The following is a 24,856-nucleotide window of genomic DNA, read 5'->3' as shown; positions in this document are numbered from 1 at the left end:
TCCTTTTAATTTTAAACATTACAACATTAACTGCGCCGCTCTTTTTAAGGATGGGGTTGTCATCCCCGCCAAAGCCTATAGCCCTAGTTTTCAACAGAAAAATACGATTAGGGAGTATCTGGGGCTAGTCTCCATCAGCAGCAAGCACATGCGCGATAAAGAATTTGTGATACCACGTGACGACTATGATGGTGGCTACACCTTGCTGGCTTTTGATTTGAGTCCCGATAATGCATCATCAGGACATTATAATCGGATTAGGAATGGTAATTTACGCCTTGAGGTACGGTTTGCTGCAAATTTACCAAGTACTGTGAATCTCATTATTATGGCCCTATTTGACTCGGTCATAGAACTCAACAACCAGCGACAGGTGCTGTGCGATATGTAATGGATACCTACCAGATCAGGCGTTTCCTGCAGAAAGACAAACATGCTGTGAAAACATTTCGAGGCGTGTATTACTGTGATAACATTCCAAGGGATATACCGGGTGAGCTGGCCATCAGCTTTGTTGTGAACACCGATCCCCAGCATCAAGAAGGCACACATTGGATAGCTATGTTTATAGACACTGTTTCAATAACTGTTTTTGATAGTCTGGGGTGTTTCCCAAGCCACCCTATATATGACGGCGATCTATTGGCCTATGTTAAACATATAGCACCCATAGTACATTATAATAGAGCCCAGGTGCAGCATTCTGAAGCCGTGACATGTGGGCAGCACGCTTGTTACTTTGTATCTAAAATGTCTGATAAACAGTCCCTGCGGGCGGTTATGCAAACCTATTCTCTTGATCTCAGAAAAAATTATCGGATGGTGATGGATTTTGTGAACAAACATAAATATCGCAGACCACCTGTAAATGTCTATAGTTTTTGCCAGAAATGTAAGTGTGTTAATAACCAGTAGATATGTGTACAGGACTAAATAAAAACATTTTGTACTTTTAAACAACCGTCTCCTTCTTACTTGTGTCCTGTTTAACATAGATATTTTTTTTTTTTAAATGTTGTGGTAGACATGCTTGAAATAATTAGACGCAAAACGTGTGGTTGGTATAAATAATAATGGTCTTTTATTACAAACAGAACCTTTGTTTATAAAGGCTGTGTGGAGTATAGATGTAAAAGCATTTACATAAACACATATTTATTACAAACAGGGCATTTGTTTAATCAACAGTTGTGAGTATACTTATAAAACAGATACATAAACCATATACATATACACACTACAATGTTAAACACTGTTCTTAAAATTAAGAGAAAACACAGTTACACACTAAACCAGGCCTCGCGTTTGGGTTTCTTTTTCTTTTTTCTTCTCTTTAAGGAAATATCTAGGGACTCAACATCCTTGGACGGGGTTTTAACACCAGTGTCTTTCAATGTCTCGAGCAGTTCGCGATGCCCCATGTTTCCCACTAAAGTGGCAGGAATGTTTAAGTCTGCCGCAGATTGCATGAACAGATCCCAGTCTCTAGGTTTTTTGTGTCTTCCAAAGGCCTGCGGGTTGGTAATACTGCGAACTAAATCATGAACATTTGAACCTTGGACAGTCGTGCCTTTATATAAAAACTCCCCCTTTGCGTTCCAGGGTACCAGCCCCTGTTCACCAGTCATCTAGTTCAACAATAAATCTACATTCTTACGATAACAGGGGTTAATGGTGTTAAGGATTTCAGCGACCAGGGGATCAGAAACGTGGTGTCCGGGACTTGTGTTGCCGAGACTCGTGGGGTCTTCAGGGGGCATGTACAATGTTAGTAAGTTCTTCTCATTGTCGGCTTGTCTAAAATGTGTTAAGTATTTCTGGAGAATAGAGGAATAGAGGGTAACCTTGTCGTAGTCTGATAAATCATGCTTGCGTAGGACATCTTGCATTTCAGAATCGATCCAGAGGGTTGCTGATTTTCGAATATCGGGCTCTTCCCGGTTATGGGTGCTCAGACCATCCAGCTGACGCTTGTCAATCAGATACATCTTCTGACTGTGCTTCATTAACCGCCCCATAGAAACCTGGTGGTCAGCGGCAATGCAAGGCCTAGGAGCGCTCCTATGAAACCTCTGGATTGTTTTAAAAGTTTTCTTTTAACATTTATGGAGGCCCGCTTGTTACCCAGTTTCTTGAGGATTAGCTTCTTCTTTTTTAAGACTCCTAGTTGACGGCTGGATAGCAGTACGTTCCCCCTGACAGTATTGAAGGCAATCTCGGCTATAGCCGATACTAAATCATCAGAAGCCGAGCACAGAATGGCCTTGCGTTGATGTGGCGGTGCCGTTACTAGCATTTTAAGGAGAGCATAGTTCTGACGTATACGTGCCATCATGATGGTCAGTCGCGGGTACTAATGAGGTCTGCTTTTCCCCTCACCAGGTTTTTCTAGAGGCTTTCTCTATGTAGACGACCCGTAAATCCGGATGGAAAATACCTGTGCGCAATCGGTAGTCCTCTAAGGTGTTTGTCTTTAAATCCACCAATAAGTAGCCATAAGGTTTACGGGTAGCGTCTTCAAAGGCCTCCATGAAAAATCGGCTGTTACCTGGAAACATCTGGCGTGCTAGAACTGAGAGTTGTTGTTTATCTCTGGGGTTCTTAAACAGAATGATATAACTGTAGCGTTATCGACTGATTGCCCGTGCTCTTGTAGAATAAATTCTGTACAATGTAGCAGATACTAAGGTTCCTATGATGGGAGTACTGTGTAAAAGCCTTTTCCAACTCGGAGCTCTGACCGCCCTCGATCATGAGATCATCTACGATAATCATATTAACAAGGTTTGGTGATAGCAACCGGTCGTCATTCAGAGTATCTGGTAACCCCTCCACAAACTTCAGATGCAGTATTTTAAAGGCCAGTTCGTTATACAAGTTCTGCCAGCACGAATAAAACCAGATGACATTATCCGGTGGGGCTGACATTGTGAGTGTCCATCATATGCGATGTTTCCTTTTCAGTAACCGTAGGGTAATGTTTTGTAGTCGTTTGTGAGCACCCTTTTATCAAACACACCCCTCAAAGTCTCTGTAATGTCTGGGTGCTAATCCCCATCGTTTTTTCTCCCGCACTATGGATGGCTGCTGCACCACAATAGATTTGATGGTGTTTTTTAAAGTGTACTCACGCACCAGCTCTTTCAAACTTTCAAAATTGATCTTCATGCTGTTGCTGACGTTCAAAGTGATGCCTTTTACTTTCATACAAACCTCCCCTGAGGATGTCCGATAGGAATATGTTTTGGGCCCTGCAGAAACAAACTCTATAATGTGCTCTCCAGGAGCTAATTCACTTGTTAGATTACCCAAATAATCAACCAGTGGGGCATTCTCCTGACCGGGGGCGCTAACAAAAATGACCGAATCGGTGTTGTGGTACAGACACCTCTCCTGGAGAGCAGCCATGACTGTATAAAGTTCCAGATGGCATGAGCTGTTGTGAAACACGCAATGAATATGTTTATATTGTTGGAACACGTAGGGTACTCCTCAGCGTATTTCCAAGAGGCATGCCGTTTCCTCATCTATAAACTTCAGGCTTGAAATGTCATAACCTGCGTCAAAAAGAGAGGCTATCAACTTGTCAGGGTCGGTTATAATCGCTGTGTTTGGTAAATTTGTTCTCTGAGCAAACTTACCCATAAGGAATTTAAACACAGCTTGGCTAGTTGCCATCTGGAAGGGTTATTTTCGATGAATTCTGGTCTTAAACGGGTACCCTGATGTGTGTAATAGTCATCTATTTACTTCTGTCGGGCTGCGGGGTCATCGCAACCCTCGGGGTATCCTGAAGATCCTTGTTTGCTCCGCAGGAACATACGAATGTCCTCGCAAAAGAGTTTTACCGTGATGTTCTCAAAGTGCCATATTTCATTAATCTTCCCCATACGGTACCCTTTCTGCAAGGCCACTTCTAACTCGACGGTACACCAGGTACCCGTGATCGAGCGTTCCTCATCGCTATGTGTTCATTTTTCAGTCTGTTTTGACTCGGCACAAGCCATACACAATGGGAACATGAGCTTAACAGAAATCCTCTGAGGGAGGACTGGAAAATAAAGCGTCTTAGGGGGGGTACACCTGGCATTTCATCAGCCCAAAATACTGCTTAATATCCCCAAAATGTTCATAGATGATACGGGGGTGGCCTAAAGGATAGGGTTTTGAATGATTGACAAAGGGGTAGAGGCTGGTGAAATCTAAGTAGTGTATCTTCTCACCAGGGGCTATTTCGTGGTAGAGCTTGATGGCATTAGTCCTACTTCCAAAAAGAGCGTCACGCGGTTCTAGGTTTTCTGGTAAATTCTTATACTTGAGAAAAATCTTTAAATCGGAATCTTTTGTCAACATTTCGATCCACTCATGCTCCCAAAGCGTAATACCGCGCAGACCCTGGGTCTCAAGAAAGTTCTTTTTTAAAAGAGTTCTGTAAAGATGATCATAAGTACACGCCGTCACGGTGTTATAGTCATCTTTCTTATAACATTGTGGACACCCGTGATAAAAACACCTGTTAAACTCATAGGCCATCTGCACCCCGTTTAAAGAAGCATAGCCATCTAGAGAATAGGGGCCGATCTTTTTCTCTCCTCCCCGCAGGGCATGCTGTGTAGGTATCTTGATCTGTTCAGACATATACATTAGCCAGCCACTGGATGGAGGGGGTGGAAAATCGTTTCTGGCATCCGTGATACATGTCTGGGGGTATGAGGGCTATTGTTTCAGACTTTAGAAACATTTGCTTGTATATATGCATACACATGCTATTCAGGGTGATGAATGTAATGGGATTTACATATGTAACAAAATGTATCTTCATCTCTGGGTTTTCAGGATCATCCATAGTGTGCACCTGTCGGGTCATGTCTATGATGCCATCTCGAAAACTGTTGCAGGCTGTTCTCAAAATATTGACGTCTTCACGACAATAGGTTTTTAGCTCTCTCTTAAAATCAAAAACCTGTGTTCGGGCCTCCATATACCATTTAAGAAACGCTTCCTTGTCATTAGGCATCATGTATTCTGACCCAAAACACTCCATAGGGGGGATGGCTCCCACATAATTCTGATTCTGGACCTTATTAAAGAAATGGGGAAAATACCCTTTGGACCCCGGGAAACCAAAAGCCTTAGGCAGTTTGCTTAATTTCATGGGTAGCAAATTCAAACTGTCGATAAAGCAGATTTTAAGTTCTGGCACAGTGAGGAGCTTCAAATTTGCACCCTGAGTTATCAGCTTGACGTCGCCTCTCTCTTAAATTAGTTGTTGTATTATGAAGAAGCCATCATAGCCCTGACTGTTGTGAGCCAAAAAGCTATACCCCTGGAATTTTTTTGTCATAAATGTGGCAATGTAGCGGCTGACACAGTCAATTCCCGCGAATGACCATCTGGTGTCACGTATGAGATGCCAGGCATAGATGTAGTTGGGTATGTGTATGCCTGTCTCTTGCATGCACTCCATATCAAAGATTATGTAATTCTCGGTTTTGGCTATTTCTTTTGGGTGTGTCATATAACACTGGTATTCATCCAAGGAGACCACTTCTACATCACAGCGGGGGCTGTTTCTTCTTGGAAACTACCATACTGTAAAGGGTTTTCTTTAGGGATCTGTATACACCGCCCTCTCTAGCCCGGACAACCACCAACACGAGTCTCAATGGCTCGGTTACGACCAGTTTCACCTTACTTTGTAGCAGTTTTCCATTGTTTTCTAGAAACTGAAAAACATCAAAGGTCTGCCGAAACGACCACCTGGTGAAAAGAGGTCTGTTTAAAACAGTGCTGTCTAGACGTATCTGGACAAAATCGTTAGGCCCAACCGTTTCAAGAATCTGAGATATGAGCCTTTCAACAGTTTCTGTGATCATTAAGAGACCTTTCCCAGTTGATCTTAACCTATCCAGATTTATAAAGCGGAACACCTCATAGTGTTCAATGCTTCGAAACGTTGGTAGATCTCGCTGGTGTGTGCCCACACTCTGCAAGAAAACCATGTCAGTTTCATCCTGAGGGGGTGTGTTTTGGGGTTGAGCCTCTAAATCTTAAAGGGCTCGCTGCATGATCATTATTTTAGCTTTTCTCAGACGTTTGAGAAACATTTTCCGCTGCCTGTGGGTTTGAAGCCATTTTAAGCAGCGTGCCGGTAAATCTTTTAAAGGGGTACCTCATTTTTTAACAGGGTTTGAGGGGTTGTTTGTGTTTTCCAACACTAGACGCGGTGTCTCGGGCTCTGTATTTAAGTCGGTTTCGGCTGTATCCACCCTGGGGTCAAACCCTAATCTTAAAGGCTCTGGGGGTCCTGCAAAATCAGGCCGTGGGTGTATATGCTTTTGTAGCCCCCATTTCTTTTCAAGCTTGTTTTTAAGAGTTGGGAAGGTGTTCTTTTTCATCATTTTGTTAGCACTGGTGTTCACCCTGTTTTTAGAATCCCTAGTGAAAAGGACGTGTTTGGCTTTAGACACGCGCTTACGCATGTCGGCTAGATCTTTTTTACCAAACCGGTGTCTCAAGCTCCAGGCCTGGCGTCATAATCTAGAGCTGTTATGCGGTCCTGATAAGTGTTTTTCCTTTCTCAGTTTATTTTAAACCGGGGAGCCGAAATAACTGTTTTACAATGCGGCCCCTTTTAGAAGCACGAATATTTACAAAACCATTGGCTGTATTGAGATTCACAGGCGCTGGAGTAGTTAAGGGTTGTATATTAGAATCTGTACAATAAATGACGGGTGTACGTCATTGTTGTTTTATACCGTTGGGACCCCTGTAGGACAGATCAAGGGGTTTTGGGGGATAGCCTGTTTCACGGATGACAGATGCATATACGCAGTTTTGAGACTCTATTTTTATGGGGGAATCTGAAATTATTATAATAGGCGCCGCCTCTAGGACGCCCCTGGTGCTAGGTTGACCCCCACATGTTCTATAGCTTCAGAAGTACTAATAGATATCTCAGTGTTGGGGACCGTAGGTGTGTATGCCTGGGGGGGTGTTATATCACCACAGCCGCGGGGCCACAGGATCTGATGACCAGAGCCTATGCGGGTGGGGATTGATGGAGAGTACAAACGGGGGACCCCTGTGGCGGACTATCAGAGACTATGCGGTTGGGGATTGTTGGGGAGTACAAATGAGGGGGTATGATCTCACCACAGGTGGGGGTCCACGGACACGGGCTAACCACCCCTCTGTCTAAAAGGTTTTCGGAGCCCACTACCGGGAGCCCCGGGCCCAGTGTAATCACACCCCCGATCTGTGATCCTGGGGAGATCCAGCATTCACATGTGCTACAGGTATGAGTGATTCAATAGGCTGGGGTATATGATTGTTGGGAACAATAACACATTGGGGGTTAATGGGTACTACAACGTTTGGAAACCCTTGAGACACCCGCCCCCTGTTAAGAGATAAGCGCTGCTTTTTATTTAAAATAAACTTTACTGCCCCATCTAACACAGAGTTACAAATAGCGGCATCATACACCAGCTGTGTAGGCATCTGACCTGCAACTGGCGTGGTTCGAGCTGTTGGGGTCACAGAGGATGGTTGCGCTATAACTTCTTTCTCAGCAGCAACGCACGTCCCTAAAATAAAAGAAAAAAACTGTTTTAGTTTTAGATTAAAGACCAAGCAATCCTTTACAATACATTGTTTGGGTAAACCTCAAGGTTTACAAACCCCCATTAAAATATTAAAGAAACTGGTTGGTAAAAAATTAGTCCCGAGCAGCATTCTAGATAACATGATTGGTCCGTTATGGGGTTTTATAAAGACACGCTGAAATATTAACGATCCCTGCTATGGACAAAAAAAAAGGTGTTCTCAGTGATGCTTTAAGCATACTTACATTCTGTACCCCAGAGAGGATGCTTCCTTTTTAATGAAGGGTTCGCCCCAGGTGTTGTGTATCTGGCGTGGGACCTGGGGGTGGCATCAGATGTTGATGGTCCAGCGGCCTGGGGAGCTGAGGAGGGCAGTGATGACGTTGGTCCACAATAGGTGTATCTGCGATAAAAACCAAAGAAAACATTTACCACCATGTTCTACATCAAAGAGTTGCATGGCATACATATGCTTCACATACATAATGATATTTTACACTAAAGACTCAATTTGTGGAAAGCATCAGGGTTCCTATAAAAACATACATGCTTTACAGGGATTGACCTTTAATAAACATATCTAAAGTGACATCAACAATTACCTGCTACAATGCCCGATGCCTCTTGCACATCTGCAGAAATGACCCCCGGAGATCCTGCATAAGAAGGGTGATAAATATCGGTGCGGTCATGGATTACCGCTAAAAAATACAGAAACAGCATATGTTATTGTAAAAACATAACTAGAAATCATAATATAGGTACACATCTTAAATATTAATAAAACATTATCAATACCATATATTAATACCAATAATAAAAGAGATAGTAATACCCAAGGTTACATTATTAAAGATGAACAGCTCCTGATAATGCCCGAAATTACATTATTATAGAGATTGATATCAGTTACTAGTATCGGATGTATTAAGTACCCACCCGACGTATTGGTAGTAGTAATTCCATATTCTGCCAAGAGGTCGATAAGTGCTTCGGAGTTGATACACGCATCCTCCAAGATGGCATCCCAGGCAGCATATTCATCTATTAAAAACAAGAAGTAGATAAATAAGCTTCTGTCCGGCCATACTGCAAATGCCCAAACCCTACCCTTATTAACTGGGCACCCCTTGGGGATCAACTTGCTGGGGTACTGGGGTCTGGGGCTAGTAGTTTTGACCATCCTTGCTAAATAAATATTGTTTTTAAAATGTACATTTTGCATCACATTTTATCATAATCCCCACCCCTAGGGATACTATTCAAGCAGTGTCACAGAAGGCATAAAATACCATATACATATGGGGACACTACACTTTCAGAATTATGAAGTTGGAGGATTGGCTCAAACCCTCAACCTTTCAGGTACAAGTCACAACACTTACGTACTGTCTGTGACACAGAGACTGGCTTGTAAATCATTGTACAACAAGCCATATAATCTCAATTAGAGCAAACTCTTGTTTTGAATTAACAGGCCAAGATTCATAGACAAAACTGCACAAATTAGATCATATACCGTTTATAGAAAGGAGAAGTTCTGGAAATATGATTGGGTGGTGGCTGTGGGGGCGTGTGGGGGTGGGGCGGTAATTGGTGGGCTGCGATGCAGTAGTCCCTCTTTTATGTTGTAGTTCGTCCTGGACCAGAGCCCTTGTGGCACACAGGGCCACCCCTTGGAACCGGGGGAAGGGTGGGTGTCCATTCCCCCGGGGGTCTCCACACGGAAGAACTTTTCTCATTTTTTTTATTTTATTTTTTATTTTTTAATGGCCCATGCAGGGATGTGCAGCTGCTCCCCCCTGCAGGGCCCAACACCCTGAGCAAAGGCTGAGCAATCCGAAACCAGAGGGACAGGCCTTATGTATGTAATTGCTATGGTCTGTCCCTCTGCCTTCGGACTGCTCAGCCCTGCAGTCGAGGCTCTGTTAATGGCTATGCTGATGAGTTCACAGACTACAGCCTATGAGCTCATCAGCGTGGCCCTTAACAACCCGGGAGATGCTCGGGCTGCAAAATGCATTTAAAAACCAAGCCGTATTATAAATACACATGGTTTGGCTTTAAAATGCATTTTACAACACGCACGCTTCCAGTGTTGTAATAGACATTTAAAAGCCAGTCGGATGCAAAGTATTACAAAAACTGCCCGCCCTATCTGAAAGTGTAGGCAGCTTTTGTAATACTTTGCATCCGACTGGCTTTTAAATGTCTATTACACACTGGAAGCGTGTGTGTTGTAAAATGCATTTTAAAGCCAGTGAGATGCTTAAGACACCCTGGGGACCTCAGGGTGTTTGGCCTGTTAATGAGTTTCCCAGACACCGGCAGCCTGGCAGCTCATTACACACCTATTAAATGGTCTGTAGACCCTCTGGCCCTAATTTACAGTTAAAAGAGTAGCAGGCCAGGGGGCACACAACCCCCTTGCCTGCTACTCTTTTAAAATGTAAATTAAGGCCAGAGGGCCTGCCAAACATTTAATAGGAGGGTAATGAGTCCCAACAGGGAGACATTAGTGCCCACCATGCCCGCACATTCAAAGGCCCATAAAAAACAAAATAAAATATAAAAGGCTGCATAAGAGCAGCCCCCCATAATTTACATTTAAAAGACTATCAGGCCTTGGGGGTGTTTGTGTTGGGATGCTCATGCTAATAGTGCAGCACCCACACAGACACCCCCAAGGCATGATAGTCTTTTAAATGTAAATTATGGGAAGCACTTTTGCTTCGTTTTTAAATACCGTCTGTTGAGAGCCTGGGGATCCATGGACTCAGCAGGATGTATTTAAAAACACAGCATACCACTGCATCCCCCATGCCTTGCCATCTGTTACACATAAAACACCACATGTAGCCTTTGAACAGCAACAGCCTGTCAATTTTAGTTTTTAAATAAGAAAAGTAAAACTACCAGGCTGTTGCATTTCAAAGGTTAAACGTAAAACGCACTTTAAACATAGAGGCCCCAGCCCCCCTTTCCCTCTCAGACCGTGACTAACAAACATAGGGGCCTCTATATATATATATATATATATGAAAATGAAAGCAAGCAAAGACCATACTCCCATCCAAAAAACGAAATCCAGAGTATCCAGCAACAGTTGCTCACCAGGAAATTCAATCAAAGGGATTCAACAGCAGACGGCTACGCAGCAACCATTTTTGCTTTTAAAAGTTAAAATTTTATTTTAGATGAATCTAACAGTAAAAAACGGCTTCCCAGTTACAAGGAGGCTATCTAACGCGTTTCGCCACACTCCTGTGGCTTGTTCACAGTAGCTCCACCCTGTTGTGGGAGCTCTTTTAACCCATGACACATTAGTAAACATCAAAGAGGTAACTTACAGAGATTAAATTCTTTTGCATTCAGCCATCTTAGAAAGTGCAAAGTGCATATCTATCACAATGATATGTCAACATAACATTCGTTCCGACATCTTTTGGATTTCATTAAAGGGAATATGATATATATTCTCAATGTGCATTTTGTTGTAATTTAATAATTATTTATAAGTTTTGAAACTTCAATGTTGCCAATAAAGTCCATTCCAGTAATCAACATAAAATCAACATCTTAGTGACGCTATATGCGATAATATACACATAGATAAAATCCAATTTGTCAAGTTCTGAATTCGACCTTCAATCGATACTATCATAGTGTAGGGTAATGATATTACATTTTATGTAATTCTGTATATGTAAAGACTATTTTACAATAAAGTGCTAATGCTTAATATCGACATCGTAAAGTGCTAATGCATAGTGCAAAACGCCATAGCAGCAAAATGCAATGACCAAAAGATTATATTTCAATCATCGATAAAGTGCTTCACCAAAACCACTGTCTCTACATATCACAGCATTAACCTTTAATCTATTCATGCTCGGAATTGGGCTTATGTGGCAACTGTCGGAACTCCAGGTTAAAGAAGTAGAATTTTAAATGATGTAATACACAACATAGAGGCACATCTGTATTTTGATATTCATTGATAAACTGTATATATCAGTGTCATATAGAGAAAAGAGAAAGAAAAGGGTTTAAAAAAGTAAAATAAAATAAAAATCTACCCGCAGAAAACCAATATGGGGGGGAGGGCAGAAAGAAAGTGGAAAAATTGAAAGAAGAAGAGATCATCAATGTGAAGATTCAAGGAGGAGACTGTAAGTTTCCCTAAATGGTTTGGAAAAAAGGCAAACATGATATCTCCAAGAAATCTGAAGGCCTACTTTGGCCAAGTTAGTTAGGGAGCTGATGTACATGCATAACACCACGAATAACAATTTGAGAAACAAATTAACTCATTTTAAGTTCCCAAAAAGGTGCACAGCTCCTCATCTATATTATGGCCACACAAGGTTTTGCTTTCAAAGTCTATAATATATCTGATTTCCTCCTGTCGTAGAAGTTTCTCCTTATCGCCTCCTCTCGGGCTGCTGGTAATTTTATGGACACCAAAAAACCTTAAAGTGCTGGGGTCACTATTATGAAACTCCAAAAACTGTTTTGCCATGGGATATGCGAGGTCCTTATTGACGATTGCTCTGATATGTTGCAAGATGCGTATCTTCAATTTGCACTTGGTACTGCCCACATACCATTTCAGGCATGGGCACTTCAGGACATATACCACAAATTCAGATTCACAGGTGATTCTGCTTTCAATTTGTATTTGTGTCTGCAGAATAGGGTGAATGTAACTGTTGCATTTAGATGCGTATTTACATGCTTTGCATTTGCTACACTTGTAAAAAGCTTTTTGTCCACCTGAGAGCCAGTTAGTGGCTACGGAAGCCTCTTCTGGGGCCATGTAGCTTTGAACCACTAAGTCATTTATGGCCAAGCTTTTACGAAAAGTAATATCTGGCCATGCATTCAACATCTTGCCTAGATCTTTATCCACCTTAAGAACCTTCCAATACTTGGTCACAATATTTCTTATGATGGATGAGTGGCCTCCAAATGTCAGTATTAACCTGGTGGTATCTGTATTACTTCTATCCTGAAGATTTGTTTGCGATGTCATCAATAAGGTTTGTCGATTCATATCTCTGACCTTCAGGTAAGATCTTTCAATCACCTGTTTAGGATACTTTTGTTTCAGGAAGTTCTGGGCCGTGGTTTTACTTGCTAGGTCATAGTCTCTTACATCACTGCAGTTTCTTCTAATACGGATGAACTCTCCATATGGTATGCTCCATAAAAAACTTTTCGGGTGTGCGCTATTTGCGTGGAGTGGAATGTTGGCTCCATTGGTTTTACGATGTAGCTCACAGCCAATTTTCTGATCAATGATCTTGACCTTCACATCCAAAAAGACGATTGATTGTTTGCTTTGTTGTTCAGTGAATTGAAGAATTCATTAACATTGAGGAATTTAACAAATTCTTTCCATGATTGAGCTGTACCGTTCCATACAATGAATAAGTCTTCTATGTAACAAAGCCACAAAATAATTTTGTCAGTGAAGGTCTCATTTCCTTCGGCCCATACCATAGTTTTTTCCCATTGCCCCATAAAAAGATTTGCATATGATGGGGCAAATGTGGTGCCCATTGCAGTTCCCTGGATTTGGCGAAACAGTTCATCATTGAAGAGGAAAACATTGTTCTCTAGGCAAAGTCTTACCATTTCTAGAATCATTGTAGAGTGGTCGAGGTAATTAAGAGAGCGTGTATATATATATTTAAACACAGAGACATATCAACTAATACCTGTAACTTGGATACATTCTAACCCATCCCCTAGTGAAAGGTCTGGATAGATTTCCTGTAAGCAATGAATAAAAGGAATTAGCATAGATTGTTCTACTTAAGTATAACCTATGCTACATCTATGCATAAATTAGAAAGGCCCCCTTACTTGTGAGTTTGTCTGGCTAGGCATTTTCTCTGTCAGCGTCAGGACTGCTTCACACAAATTCACCGCAATTGGAAGAGATCTTGTCTAAACAACCCACAGCACTTATAGACTTTTAAATTTGGCAGTCTTTTGCTAGCAGTTGCGAATTACCCCGGAAGCTAAACACCTTTAGCCATTCAGGACATTGTACCCCCCAGTGTTTTGCGACCAGAGCTGCCTGCCTTGTCAGCCTGCAATTCAAGCTGATGCATCACACCTGTTCCTGTGGGCTGAGGACCCCTCCAGCACTGCCCCTCCTCCCCCAGCAACCCCTCCACAAGCTGGGGGAGGAGGGGAAGTGCTGGAGGGGACTCAGCCCACAGGAACAGGTGGGGTGCATCAGCTGAGCTCTGGACTATTTACTTCCAACCCCAGCATGTAGAGGGGGTGTTGGGGGAGGAGGGGAAGTGCTGGAGGGACCCAGCCCACAGGAACCAGTGGGGTGCATCAGCTGTGCTCCGAGCTATGTACTTCCACCCCCAGCATGTGGAGGGTGTGTTGGGGGAGGAGGGGAAGTGCTGGAGGGGACTCTGCCCATGGGAACCGCTGGGGTGCATCAGCTGATCTCAGGGCTAAGTAATTCCTCTCTGGGTCTCTTCCTGTTGAATTCCAGCTACCACGTGGCTGGGCCCAACAGCTGCTTTTGAGCTCTCTTTATATATAGAAGGCTGGCAGGTGTGTGGGGTGAACATGGATTGCACAGACCCTTGTGCATGCCATTTTGCAGCCTGAGGGCCTTGAAAAGGGCAGAGACCTCCAACGATAGCCCAGGACCCACAACCTGACCCTTGCAGAGCCCTGGGACCTTGCTTCACAAGCCGGTCGGACTCAGACCCATCACCCCATCATTTCTTATTAATTAATATTATTATTCATAAATTTAAAAGAATTTCCCCCCACAAGCGATTGAAAAAAGATGAATATTAATGTTAATAAGCATAATAAAAATATGCTTATTAACATATTAATATTTCATAACTTCCCATTTTTTATATAGTTACAAATATATTTCCGATGTTTTTTTTTTTTGCTTTCTAATTCTTACCTGTCTTATTATAAGTGTAGACACCCTGCCACACTATACTAAATACCCCCTTTAACACAGACACCCCTGGTCAATGCCCAAAGCTTCAATTTTATGCATACCTTACCGCACCTGCCTGTTCACGCTGATGCTGTTTAATCAGAGTTTCACCCCGGTCCTCAGGATTGGCTTGTACCTACAGCCAAAAACCCAGCTGTATATATACCCCCTAAAGATGGCTGCCGCTCAAACATCAGCTCCACACTTCCGGTTCTTTGTGGGGGCATCCGGGGGGAAGACCCCTTGGGGCCCCTAGGGACGCCAACCCTTGGGGGGGCCTTCCTGCTATCCCTCATGATGTCACATCCGGTGGGACACCCCTGCTAAGGAACAAGTGCCTGTTAAACACACCTACATCACTTCCGGGGTGGGATTTTGCCCAGGCAGAACTTCCGGGTGAAACCCGAGGGGGCCATGCCCAGGATATGACATCATAGGGACCGGATATCCCGCCCTAGAGGGGAGTGGAAACCTTTCAAGGCTAGTTTGATGAGGAAAGGTATCATTCTTTACTACTGTCACAGAATGTTGGCAAGTATGGAGAACGTTGGATGTAGTGCGCGTCCCGGCCTCAGAAAGCCTTTTGGACAATGCATAGGGTCTTGAGCTTGATTGTTGCAGCCAATGGGAGCCAGCAGAGAGATTTCAGGGCTGGAGAGATACGATTGCTGGGCTTGAGGCCAAGGATAAGTCTTGCATTCCTGTTCTGGATTAGTTGCAGAGGGCAGAACGTAGAGGAAGGCAGATTAAGAAAGAGGCTGTTGCAGTAGTCCAGCCTAGAGAGAACCAGGGCTCTGGAGACAGTGAGCGTCTGTGGTAAAGTGAGAAAGGGAAGAGTTCCTTTGAGTAGGAGCAGCTGGTAGTGGGACTTTTTGGCGACGTCCGAGATGTGAGGAGAGAAAGAGAGACTGGAGTCGAAGATGACACCAAAGTATTTTGCCTTGCAGGAAGGCGAAGGAAGAGGGCCTAAGGCAGGTGGTCAGAGTGAGAGAGGGAAAGCAGGGACAGGAGTCTCAATGAGAAGGATCTCCGTCTTGCTGGCATTAAGGCAGAGATAATTGGAGGCGCACCCATCCTGAATAACGGAAAGACAGTCAGGAATGAGCGAGAGAAGAGAGGAGGCTGATGGGAGCCTGAAGGAAAGCTGAGTGCCATCCGCATAAGACTGAAAGTTAGAGGAGAAGGCAGAGATCAGGTGGGCCAAAGGGGCCAAGTAGAGGTTGAAATACCAGGTTGAGAGGATAGAGCCCTGGGGAACACCACAGGTAGAGAGAGAGGTGGCAGAGAGAAAGGGACCAATCTGGACCTGGCAGGGGCGGTCCAAGAGGAAGGAGGTCAGCCACTCCAGGCCCTGATCCGTGATGCTCAGGTTCAGAGTTGATTGATCAAGATGGCGTGGTTGATCATGTCAAAAGCAAAGGAAAGATCAAGCAGGATGAGGACAGAAGCAATGCTGGAATCAAACTTAGAGAGTAGATCTTCGCAGGTGTTCAGGAGAGCAGTTTCTGAGCCTCTGGAGGCTCTGAAGCCAGACTGATGTCATGGAGACAACCAACAGATTCAGTATGGAGAGTAAGCTGGGAGATGACCAGCTTTTCCATGAGTTTGCCCAGGAAAGGGTTGATGGAGATTGGGCGATAGTTTGCCGGGCAGGTAGGATTGGCAGATAGCTTCTTGAGGAGTGGGTGCAAAAAGGAGTGCATAAGGGGAGAGGGGAACATTCCAGTGGCAAAAGAGTGATTGCAGAAATTGGCCAAGGCTGGAGTAAGGGTATCAATATGGCTCTTGATGGTTCTGGTGGAGTAGGGGAGGAGCTGTTTGGATGACACTTTCATAGAACTGACTTGTCTAGAAACCTCAAAAGGTGTTGTCAGAGAGAACGAGGAGAAAGGAGGAGGAGAGGTAGAGATGGCCAAAGGGGGGCCGAGAGAGGAAGAGGGTGAGGAAGGTGAGAGAGAGAACAGGATGTCCTGAGTTTTAGCGGTGAAGTGAGAAGCCAGAGCCGTACAGAGGTCCTGGGAGTGAAAAGGAGAGGTAGAGACCACAACAGGATTGACCAGTTCCTTTCAGATTTTAAAGAGTTTGTCCCTGTTGTTAGAGGCCACAGAGACATAGGCTTGAATGTGTGCTATCTTCTTGATGAGTGTTATTGCTTCGACTGGCATGTTGATGCAACCAGTCTAGGTATGTCTAAATGTGGCATGGCATGCTTTACTGTAATGTTATTACGTGTCTACACTGGTCTACATTGTACAGCCAGTTGGACATGTTTTCATTGTGGCATGGCATTTTTAATAGCAAAGCATTCATGTTTCCTGCATGCTATTAGTGTCTTGCAAGTATTGGATTGGTGCTACCCTACAAAACAAATGCAAACACGTTTTAGCCAATTTTTCTCAGAAAGTATGCTGTATATTGCATTAAGACACATATTTATATCTTTCTCCTAGGGAAATGTCCAAAAAGCCAGCAAAAAGAGGCTGAATGGGAGATTTGGCCGAATTTCGGCCATTCAAAAATTCTGAACGGCTGAAACATTTGATCCCTGCACCCTTGTTCACTATATTGTGAGTAGGGCTTGCGAGGGTGTCCCCCGCAGCCGATCCCAAAAAGTAAAAAAAAAAGAAAAGGAAAGGAGCCTGCGACGCCGGTGCCCGATCACGGAAGTGAAAGGGAACAGGTGTTGCAGGGACACAGCGAGCCGTCCGCACACAGCGAAGTGTGCCGCCGCAAGGTAAGTAGGGGGAGGGGGAGTAGGCCAAGTCAGAAATGTTCAGGGGAGAAAAGACTGAAGGTTATTTTCTGAAAAATAATCTTTAGTCTTTTCTCCCTTGAACATTTCTGTCACAGGATTCTAACCCTGATCCTTCTCCTACTGCAGTGTGCGGCATACCCCTTCAGCAGCACATTCGTGCGTATTGCGCAAGCATGATAATCTAGGCCAGCCCAGAGTGTGGCACGACCCGTGATTTGTTCTGAGTTGGGGGGGCCCTCAGCATGTATCGCAGGGGGGCCCCCGCATTTTGTGTTATGCCACTGCCTGCAAGCAGTATTGTAACTTAGCCTTATCTACTTTGCATGACAAACTCCCTTCGGCATTGTTGTTCATTATCACTGATACTAGCAAGTCATCCACATATTGAATGTTAGTACTGGGTACCAGTATGTTTCCCAAATCTGCATTTAGTATTCTGTTGAAGATACTAGGGGATTCACAATACACCTGTGGTAATCTTGTGTGCTCGTATTTTCTTCCCCTGTGCATAAACGCTATGAGATATTCAGACTGGGTGTAGGGGAATGGAAAAGAAGGCATTCTTTAGGTCTACAACAGTGAACTGTGTTGCTTGTATTGGAATTCTTCACAGAATTATTGCAGGGTTAGGAACTACTGGAAATTCCGGTTTAGGTCTACTTGGTTAAAAATATTTGACCTTTTCCAATTTGACCTATTTTGTTTTTGGTCATTTTTTGGTTGCTGGTCGTAAATGCCGGGGGAGACCCCCGCAACCTCTCCTCCCCCAACTTCCCCCACTTTAACCTATTCCATTACCCCTCCCTATATTTTTATTTGCTATAATGTGACCGGAAAAGCGATCCAAAAAATGTGGTTGAATCGAATAGGTCAAATGTTTTTCAATCAAGTATGCTAATACCGAAATTCCACCTGCAGTGTCATTTAAGGGGCAGAGATCTTGTATCATTATCCAATTTGACCCCTTCACCTTTTTATCGTGTATGGGTGCCGCAGTCAGACAGGGTCCTAGACTTGGGGGCACTCTTGCATGTTCACTCTTTACCCATCGAGCTGCAGATGTAGTAACGGCCTCCCGTTTGTTAACATGGGACAGGACGTAAAGTACAAATCCTGAGGATATTTTTTCTTTTCCATCAGGAATCAGTGTTTGCGGGAGGATGGTAGGGTCTTCCCCTCTAGTGATCTACTGACTAGCCTTGGGATATAAGGGATTTCTGGGAACTCCCCTTTATTCTTCCTCCGAGTACATCCTCACACAGTGGATAGATGGGTATCCCTGGTTCTCATAGCCTTTGAGACCCGAGTGGAGGTCATCCAGTGTGACATTAGTCCATTCCCCTTGCCACTTGACTTATTCTCCTGCTATTTAAATGTAACAGTATTTTTAAACTCACCAGGATCTCCTGTTGTCTGAAATTAGTATGTCAATGATAATTGGACAACTGCAGTATTATAGAAAGAAAATGACACCTATTTTACATAGTGGCGCATTCTCTACTTTGCTAGTAAGTGCTTGCGGGCATGTTCACATTTGGTAGTACGTGTCATAGTATGACGTTTAATGGCTGACGCGTGTTCTAGTTTGGTGGCATTCATCTTACTTGTGTGGTACATTACTTATATGTTCGTGTCTGCCATAGCTGGGTGGTAAATATTTATTCCGGTGTTATATCTAGCAATGCATGTTCGAAATTGCAGATTCATATAATTTCTGACAGTACACGTTGGACTTTGCTGGTAAATGCATTAGTTTGGAATTCATTCGCCTGCGCCCTGCAATTTTTCAGTAAGATTGTTTTGTCATTTTCAAAAGATATAAAGAAGGTCTGAGCAACACGAGAGGAGTACTGACAGATCTGGGCTTGGATCCTTCTGAGGAAGACTGCATCGCTGTACAGCACGTCTGCGCCATTGTTTCTTTCCGGTCAGCAAACCTCTGCGCGGCTGCACTGGCAGCAGTACTGACTCGCATTCGAGAAAATAAAAAAATGAAAAGACTGAGAACAACTGTGGGACTCGACGGAACAGTTTATAAAATCCACCCTCAGTAAGTTAAATCTTCTTTGTAATCATCTATAAACGATTGTGTAATGCAAACTAGGTGTGTCTGCTTTCATAAAACATTACTTATCAACCCAGGGAATGTTAATTGTAATATTGAAGCTTACAGATTCCAAAACCAATAGGTACCATATGTATTTCAGAACTGTAGTAAACAATGTGAAACTGTGGGAAAGTATGAATTGGCCCATAAAAACTAATTTGAGTAAACTCTGAAGTACCGCATTGTTGCCAATTCGCGCTTAATGAACTTTCTGAAGCATCCCGCGGCCCAGCGGATTATGAAGGGCACATGCAATTGGAGTTTAGGATCAGTATTGTAGGCTCAGACAGGAGGCTGCTAAGGAAGTTGAGGCAAAGGTAAAACATGTAAATTGAATTTAGCTGTGGCAAAAGTAGGCCATTGAAACAGGATAGTTTTATTATTGGTTTGAGTCGTTGGGGTTAGGCAGGTGATGACCATTCAGGACTGCAACGGAGTGACTGTTGTGTAGTGGTTTGGATCAGTGTTTGGGAGGTTGGAATGTCGGAATCGACCTACTTTATTTTTTCTGTTTACCTAGAAGAGTGCAGAATCTCGTGAAGCCTCTGACCCGATTTCACAGGGAAATTGTTTATTCTCACTTTAACGGGAACAGTGTCAGGGCCTGTCAATCTTTTCAGCTGAAAGGTGCTTCGAGAATGAGGGGGCAGCATGTGCCCCCATGTTGCCAGTCAGCCGTATTCCCTGTGAAACTGGGTTGAGAGCTAGCAGAGTGATGGCAAACTGATCAATATGATTAGCTTTGCTTTCTGCGTTCTCAAGGAGGCTGGGACCTAGTGGCGTCTAATCACCAAAATGCCTGGGGTAGCGGAAGTGACAACACACTACCCTTGACTTTTGATGACATCCCAAGAAGTAATGTCATTTGACCACACCCCTAAGTGGCATCAAGGGAAGCGATGGAACACGACCTTTCCCCCTTGACAAAACAGGAAGTGGCATCACATAGCATTGTGCCTAAGTACACTACGAAACATATAGTTACAATATCACTGTAATGATACAAGAATGGATCAACATATGTATTGTTAATATCAGTGTGTATAGGCCCATATTACCAAATTACTGTGAATGTAATCAGACGTACAAGGCCAAATAATATTAATAATAAAAATGATGTGTTATTATATAGCGCTTACGCTTAAGCGCTTTATATAGAACAAATATACATACTACATCACTCAACCTGTGTTGGTACTCATTTATCGAACCAGTAGGGTAGAAGTGGGCACTACTAGCTTATTTTTTCGTGTTTTATTCTAGAATCTTGTAATTCAAATGTATGCAACAATTCAACAATTCAACACAATAACTAACCATGGTGTCTATAACGTTCTTTGGAGGGGAGGATGTACATACGGAAAATGTCACCTATGACAGTTCATGTATTTTAATTCATTTTTTGTCCTTCTGTCTTGTCTTATTGTTTTTTACTTTCCATAACCCTCCAAATCCATTCCCTATCCCCGTCCCATTTCTCTGTCAAAATGTGAAATTAACATTAACAATATGATTGGTTTTGAAATAATTTGCTCAGATATAATGGGGGATGAAGGATATATGCCCTATGTTTTGAAAAAGGCTGAGTTCTAAGCCAAAACACTTGTCACAGTTTAAGGGCACTCATTCTACTCTTACTTTATAATTTAAAAAGTAAACAACAAATTTGAGACAATCAAATCTATTTGTGACGCTTCTTTTTTTGTGAGAAAACTTTTTGAATCTGGTGCAAAGTTGGCCACATGTCACGCCTGCATGGATCTAGTTTTCAGGCTTCAGAGGTTGGCAAAATACATACCATAGGGAGGGTTCATTACGCTGAATTAAAGAATTTAGATTAATGCGGCAAATGCAGCGCACTCACACGGCATCCCATACTCTGGGCGCTCTTTACCTGACACATGCAAACAAACATCCTGAACAGCATTCCAGGGAGATAGGAAAGATAGACACATTACAACAAAGCATTAATCGTTGCACAATGAAATCAAGGGTCACTTTATGTGCTATGGTCAAACATTTCTACACTGTACACAAGCTTTTAGGCACAAGGATTTTGTCAAGTGACCGAGGACACCAAGATGGAATGTCTTGTAATGATCGTAACAGAGACAACGGCAGAAAAAAGCATGCTATAACTGCAACTTGCAAAAAGCAAAATACATAGTCCGAAATGGATGCTTATTGTACTGTAAATGCTTTTTGGAAGTTTTTGTCTGCATTGTGAATTTGAGGTGTTTAAGAACAGACTAAATCAGTCACTCACCCCCTGAAGTGTGCCTGAAAAAAACTTTTAGTGAGTCTAGCAATTATTGTATAGAATTCCAGAAAGAAATATTATTTCTTATTCTTTCTGATTTAGGGTCACTGCTCAAAGTGGTACACTTGTGGAACCCCCTGGTTTTTTTTTAAGATGTCTGAACAAGAAAGCCAGTCACTCCAGGAACAAAGAGCCACATGGCACTGGCCACAGCCAAGGCGCATCCATTTGTAAAAAAAAGAAAACATATTTTTGTTTAGTTTTTCTTTTTTTTTAGGGGTAGCAAGGGAGACCACAGTATGGCAAGGGAAACCTCAGGGGTCGGATCTGCGACCCCAAATGACGTCCCTGGCCAGCTATTTGGTAATTGAGCAGGAGGCATTAGCAAGCTACAGAGTCATTTACAGTTTTAAAACGTCTCTGTGGGGGCGTGAGTGCTGTGTCCGTACAGATCATAAGCCGTTTGTTGCTATTTTGAGCAAAATGGAAGTGGTGTCAAAAAGAATAGTCCAATGGAGCACAGTGCTGCAGGGTTTAGAGTTTCGAGTGGAACATGTGAATGGACAAGCACATGTAGCATAAGTAGCTGCTCTGTCCAGGAAGGCTGCAACTGAAGGAGGAGCAGAATAAAACATAGATGAGATTGGATAGACACTGGACCTCATTCTCACCCTTGTTTCCAGACCAGCATTTTACAGATCTGCCTGCCGGAGCCCCCGTGCCCGGCAGGTCTGACCCAGCCGGGCACAGCAGCCACGGTAGGCAGACCGGTCACGGTAGCACCGGCACCGTTCGCAGCGGTGCTTCCGTGTCCCCACTCCCATAGAGTCCTATGAGACTCTATGGGAATGAGGATTAACGAAATTGCTGGCACCTGACTTCCCGCCACCAGACTTGGAATGGCCCGGTGGCACCGGGAAGTCAGGCGCCGGTCATTTTTTTACAGGTCCGGCGTCAACCTGCTAGTAGCATCGGCAAGGTTACCGCTGAACCCGTAATGAGTCCCTATGCCTCAATTGTTTTGGTAGAAGTGTGTGTTAAGCATTGGGAGTGGGATCATCAATTCGCTGTATGACTGAGATCTGAATGTGAAGGGGTTTATGATGGGTCATTGCACAAAAGTGTTAAGGGAGATTTGTTGAACGGGAGATTAACTAGAGCGCACATGTAATGGTACCTGTGGAGTGGAGTAAAGGAGTTTTATATAGGTTAGTCATGAAGGTCACCTAGGGATGGCCAGGAAAAGGCCCATGCTAAGAGAGGAGTTTTGGTGGACTGGTATGGATTGACAGGTGGAAAATATGAAATAAGAGTGTGTGCAATGCTCAGAAAGAGCCTCATTATAAGTTTGGCGGTAGCCTTGCCTGTAATCCCGGCAGGCTGCCGCCAAACTTCCTAAAATTTCCGGCGCCCGCGAATGGGAAATTACTGGAGCATACCGGCCCCGCCGGCCCATTCGCGGGCACCGGAAAAAAGATAATACCATGCACACAGGGCCGCAACAATTCGTATGTGTAAAAGGTCAGCAGCAGGTCGTATGCACACAGAGTGTAGAAGAATCACCAACAGTGGTGAGGCACTGTAGCTGGGTGGCACTTAGCACTAACCAGTGCAGGAGGGTTCTCTGACTCTCTGCAGGAACACCAACCACACACACCAACTACAAAACATTCTGTTTTGTGTTACCTACCTGACCACCAGAACATGGTAATCCTTTTCTCCCTGAGGAGCTGAGACTGCTCGCCACAACGTTACTAATTTGGCACCTTTAAAAGATCGTTTTCTGTGTGAAAACGGGCTCAGCAAGTCAGCCGGTGAGCAGAGACCAACGTGTATAACCTGCGTAGTGCGTCCATACCAGATGAACTCATGTTAAAAGATGCAACCGACATGAAGGGGTGTAGCAGACTTAGACAATATGACACCTGTTAGGCCCCAATAAGCACACTTTATAAATGACACTGGGCTTGCTGATCTCATGTCTTGTTTCCTTTATTTCCATACAACAACTGACCTCTTTGAAGGTTGTTTGTATCAGCTATGGAATAGATTAATGGAAGATTCGTAAAGACCATTAATCTTTGCTCTGATCAGGTGATTTTATGAAACTCCAATTTGAGCTGTTTCTTTAACATATGTTGGAAAAAAAGAAAAAAACTGCAATTCTTTACTTTGACTGAAACTGAATGTAAATAATTTTATTTATTTTATGATTCTTGTTTTATGATAAATGAATTCGATTGTTTATGTAAAATACTGTTTGTAAAGGTTTTGTTTTTAAAACCATGAACAAAAAAAAATCAACAAAAAAAATCTGTCCTCTTCCTCCCTTCACCCTCCCCTTCCTCCCTCCTCCCGCCTTTCCCCTTTGTCTTCAGTCCAACCCCTCTTAAAGGGCTCCTTCTCTATTCTCCTCTGTAACACCCCCCCTTACTTATTAGGTAGGTTCGCAGTCTACATTTGCTCGATGAGGCGTGCGGGTCTCTGTGTTATTCGCTGTGGGCGGTCTGGTGATTCACAGGTCTCCCCACCCTCTTCTGTGTCTGGTGGGTCTCTGGTTTCCTCCACGCTCGGTTCTTCTTCTGTTGCCGTTTCTTCTGCCGGCTCAGGCTCTTCCATGTACAACTTGCAGAAGAAAGAGGCATTGTGCCTTATTTCTCCTCCATCCCCCGTCGCAGTGACCATTAGTCCTTTCACTTCAGTCACCAGGAGTTGTTCCAACCCGTATTGTGGGTCGGTCTTCTTCTGTTGCCTTTGTCTTACCAGCACTACTTGGCCTATTGGGAGCTGATGTTCCTTTGCTCTCCTCTTTCTGTCCACCCACTCCTATGCCTTCCTTTTCTTCTCCGCATCCAGTGGTCGAAGTGTACGAAAAAAAGTTGTGGAACTATGTTCCCTCCTGGCCTGCACCCACTCTCCACAAACCCCATCACCACGCCCCCTTCCAAACAAAATGCAAACTCCCAAACACATGCACCCGCCTTTTAGGGAACGTTCAGTGCTGAAAGTGCAAGTTTCAACTTCTTCCTACACTTTTATTTTAAAATGAAACCATTCCGGAACGGTTTCTTTTTAAAATAAAAGTATAGGAACAGTAAAACTTAATTTAAAAAAGTAGAGGAGCACCGCTCCC

At 43.5% G+C, this 24,856-nt stretch overlaps 1 protein-coding gene across 1 annotated transcript in view; it reads left to right on the top strand.

Moving 5' to 3' along the window:
- Positions 1 to 24,856, top strand: part of LOC138472439 (hexokinase HKDC1-like) — a 1,340,644-nt gene that overhangs the window by 762,400 nt on the left and 553,388 nt on the right. Inside the window, exon 9 of the mRNA XM_069610606.1 lies at positions 19,173 to 19,406. Coding sequence (XP_069466707.1) covers positions 19,173 to 19,406 — 234 coding nt within the window. The remainder of the gene's footprint in view (positions 1 to 19,172; positions 19,407 to 24,856) is intronic.

This window comes from Ambystoma mexicanum, chromosome 8, assembly GCF_040938575.1.
Source record: "Ambystoma mexicanum isolate Mex_15411 chromosome 8, UKY_AmexF1_1, whole genome shotgun sequence".
NCBI classification, from domain to species: Eukaryota; Metazoa; Chordata; class Amphibia; order Caudata; family Ambystomatidae; genus Ambystoma; species Ambystoma mexicanum.
Note: the sequence above shows the minus strand (reverse complement) of the source record. Positions and strands in the feature narration are given on the sequence as shown.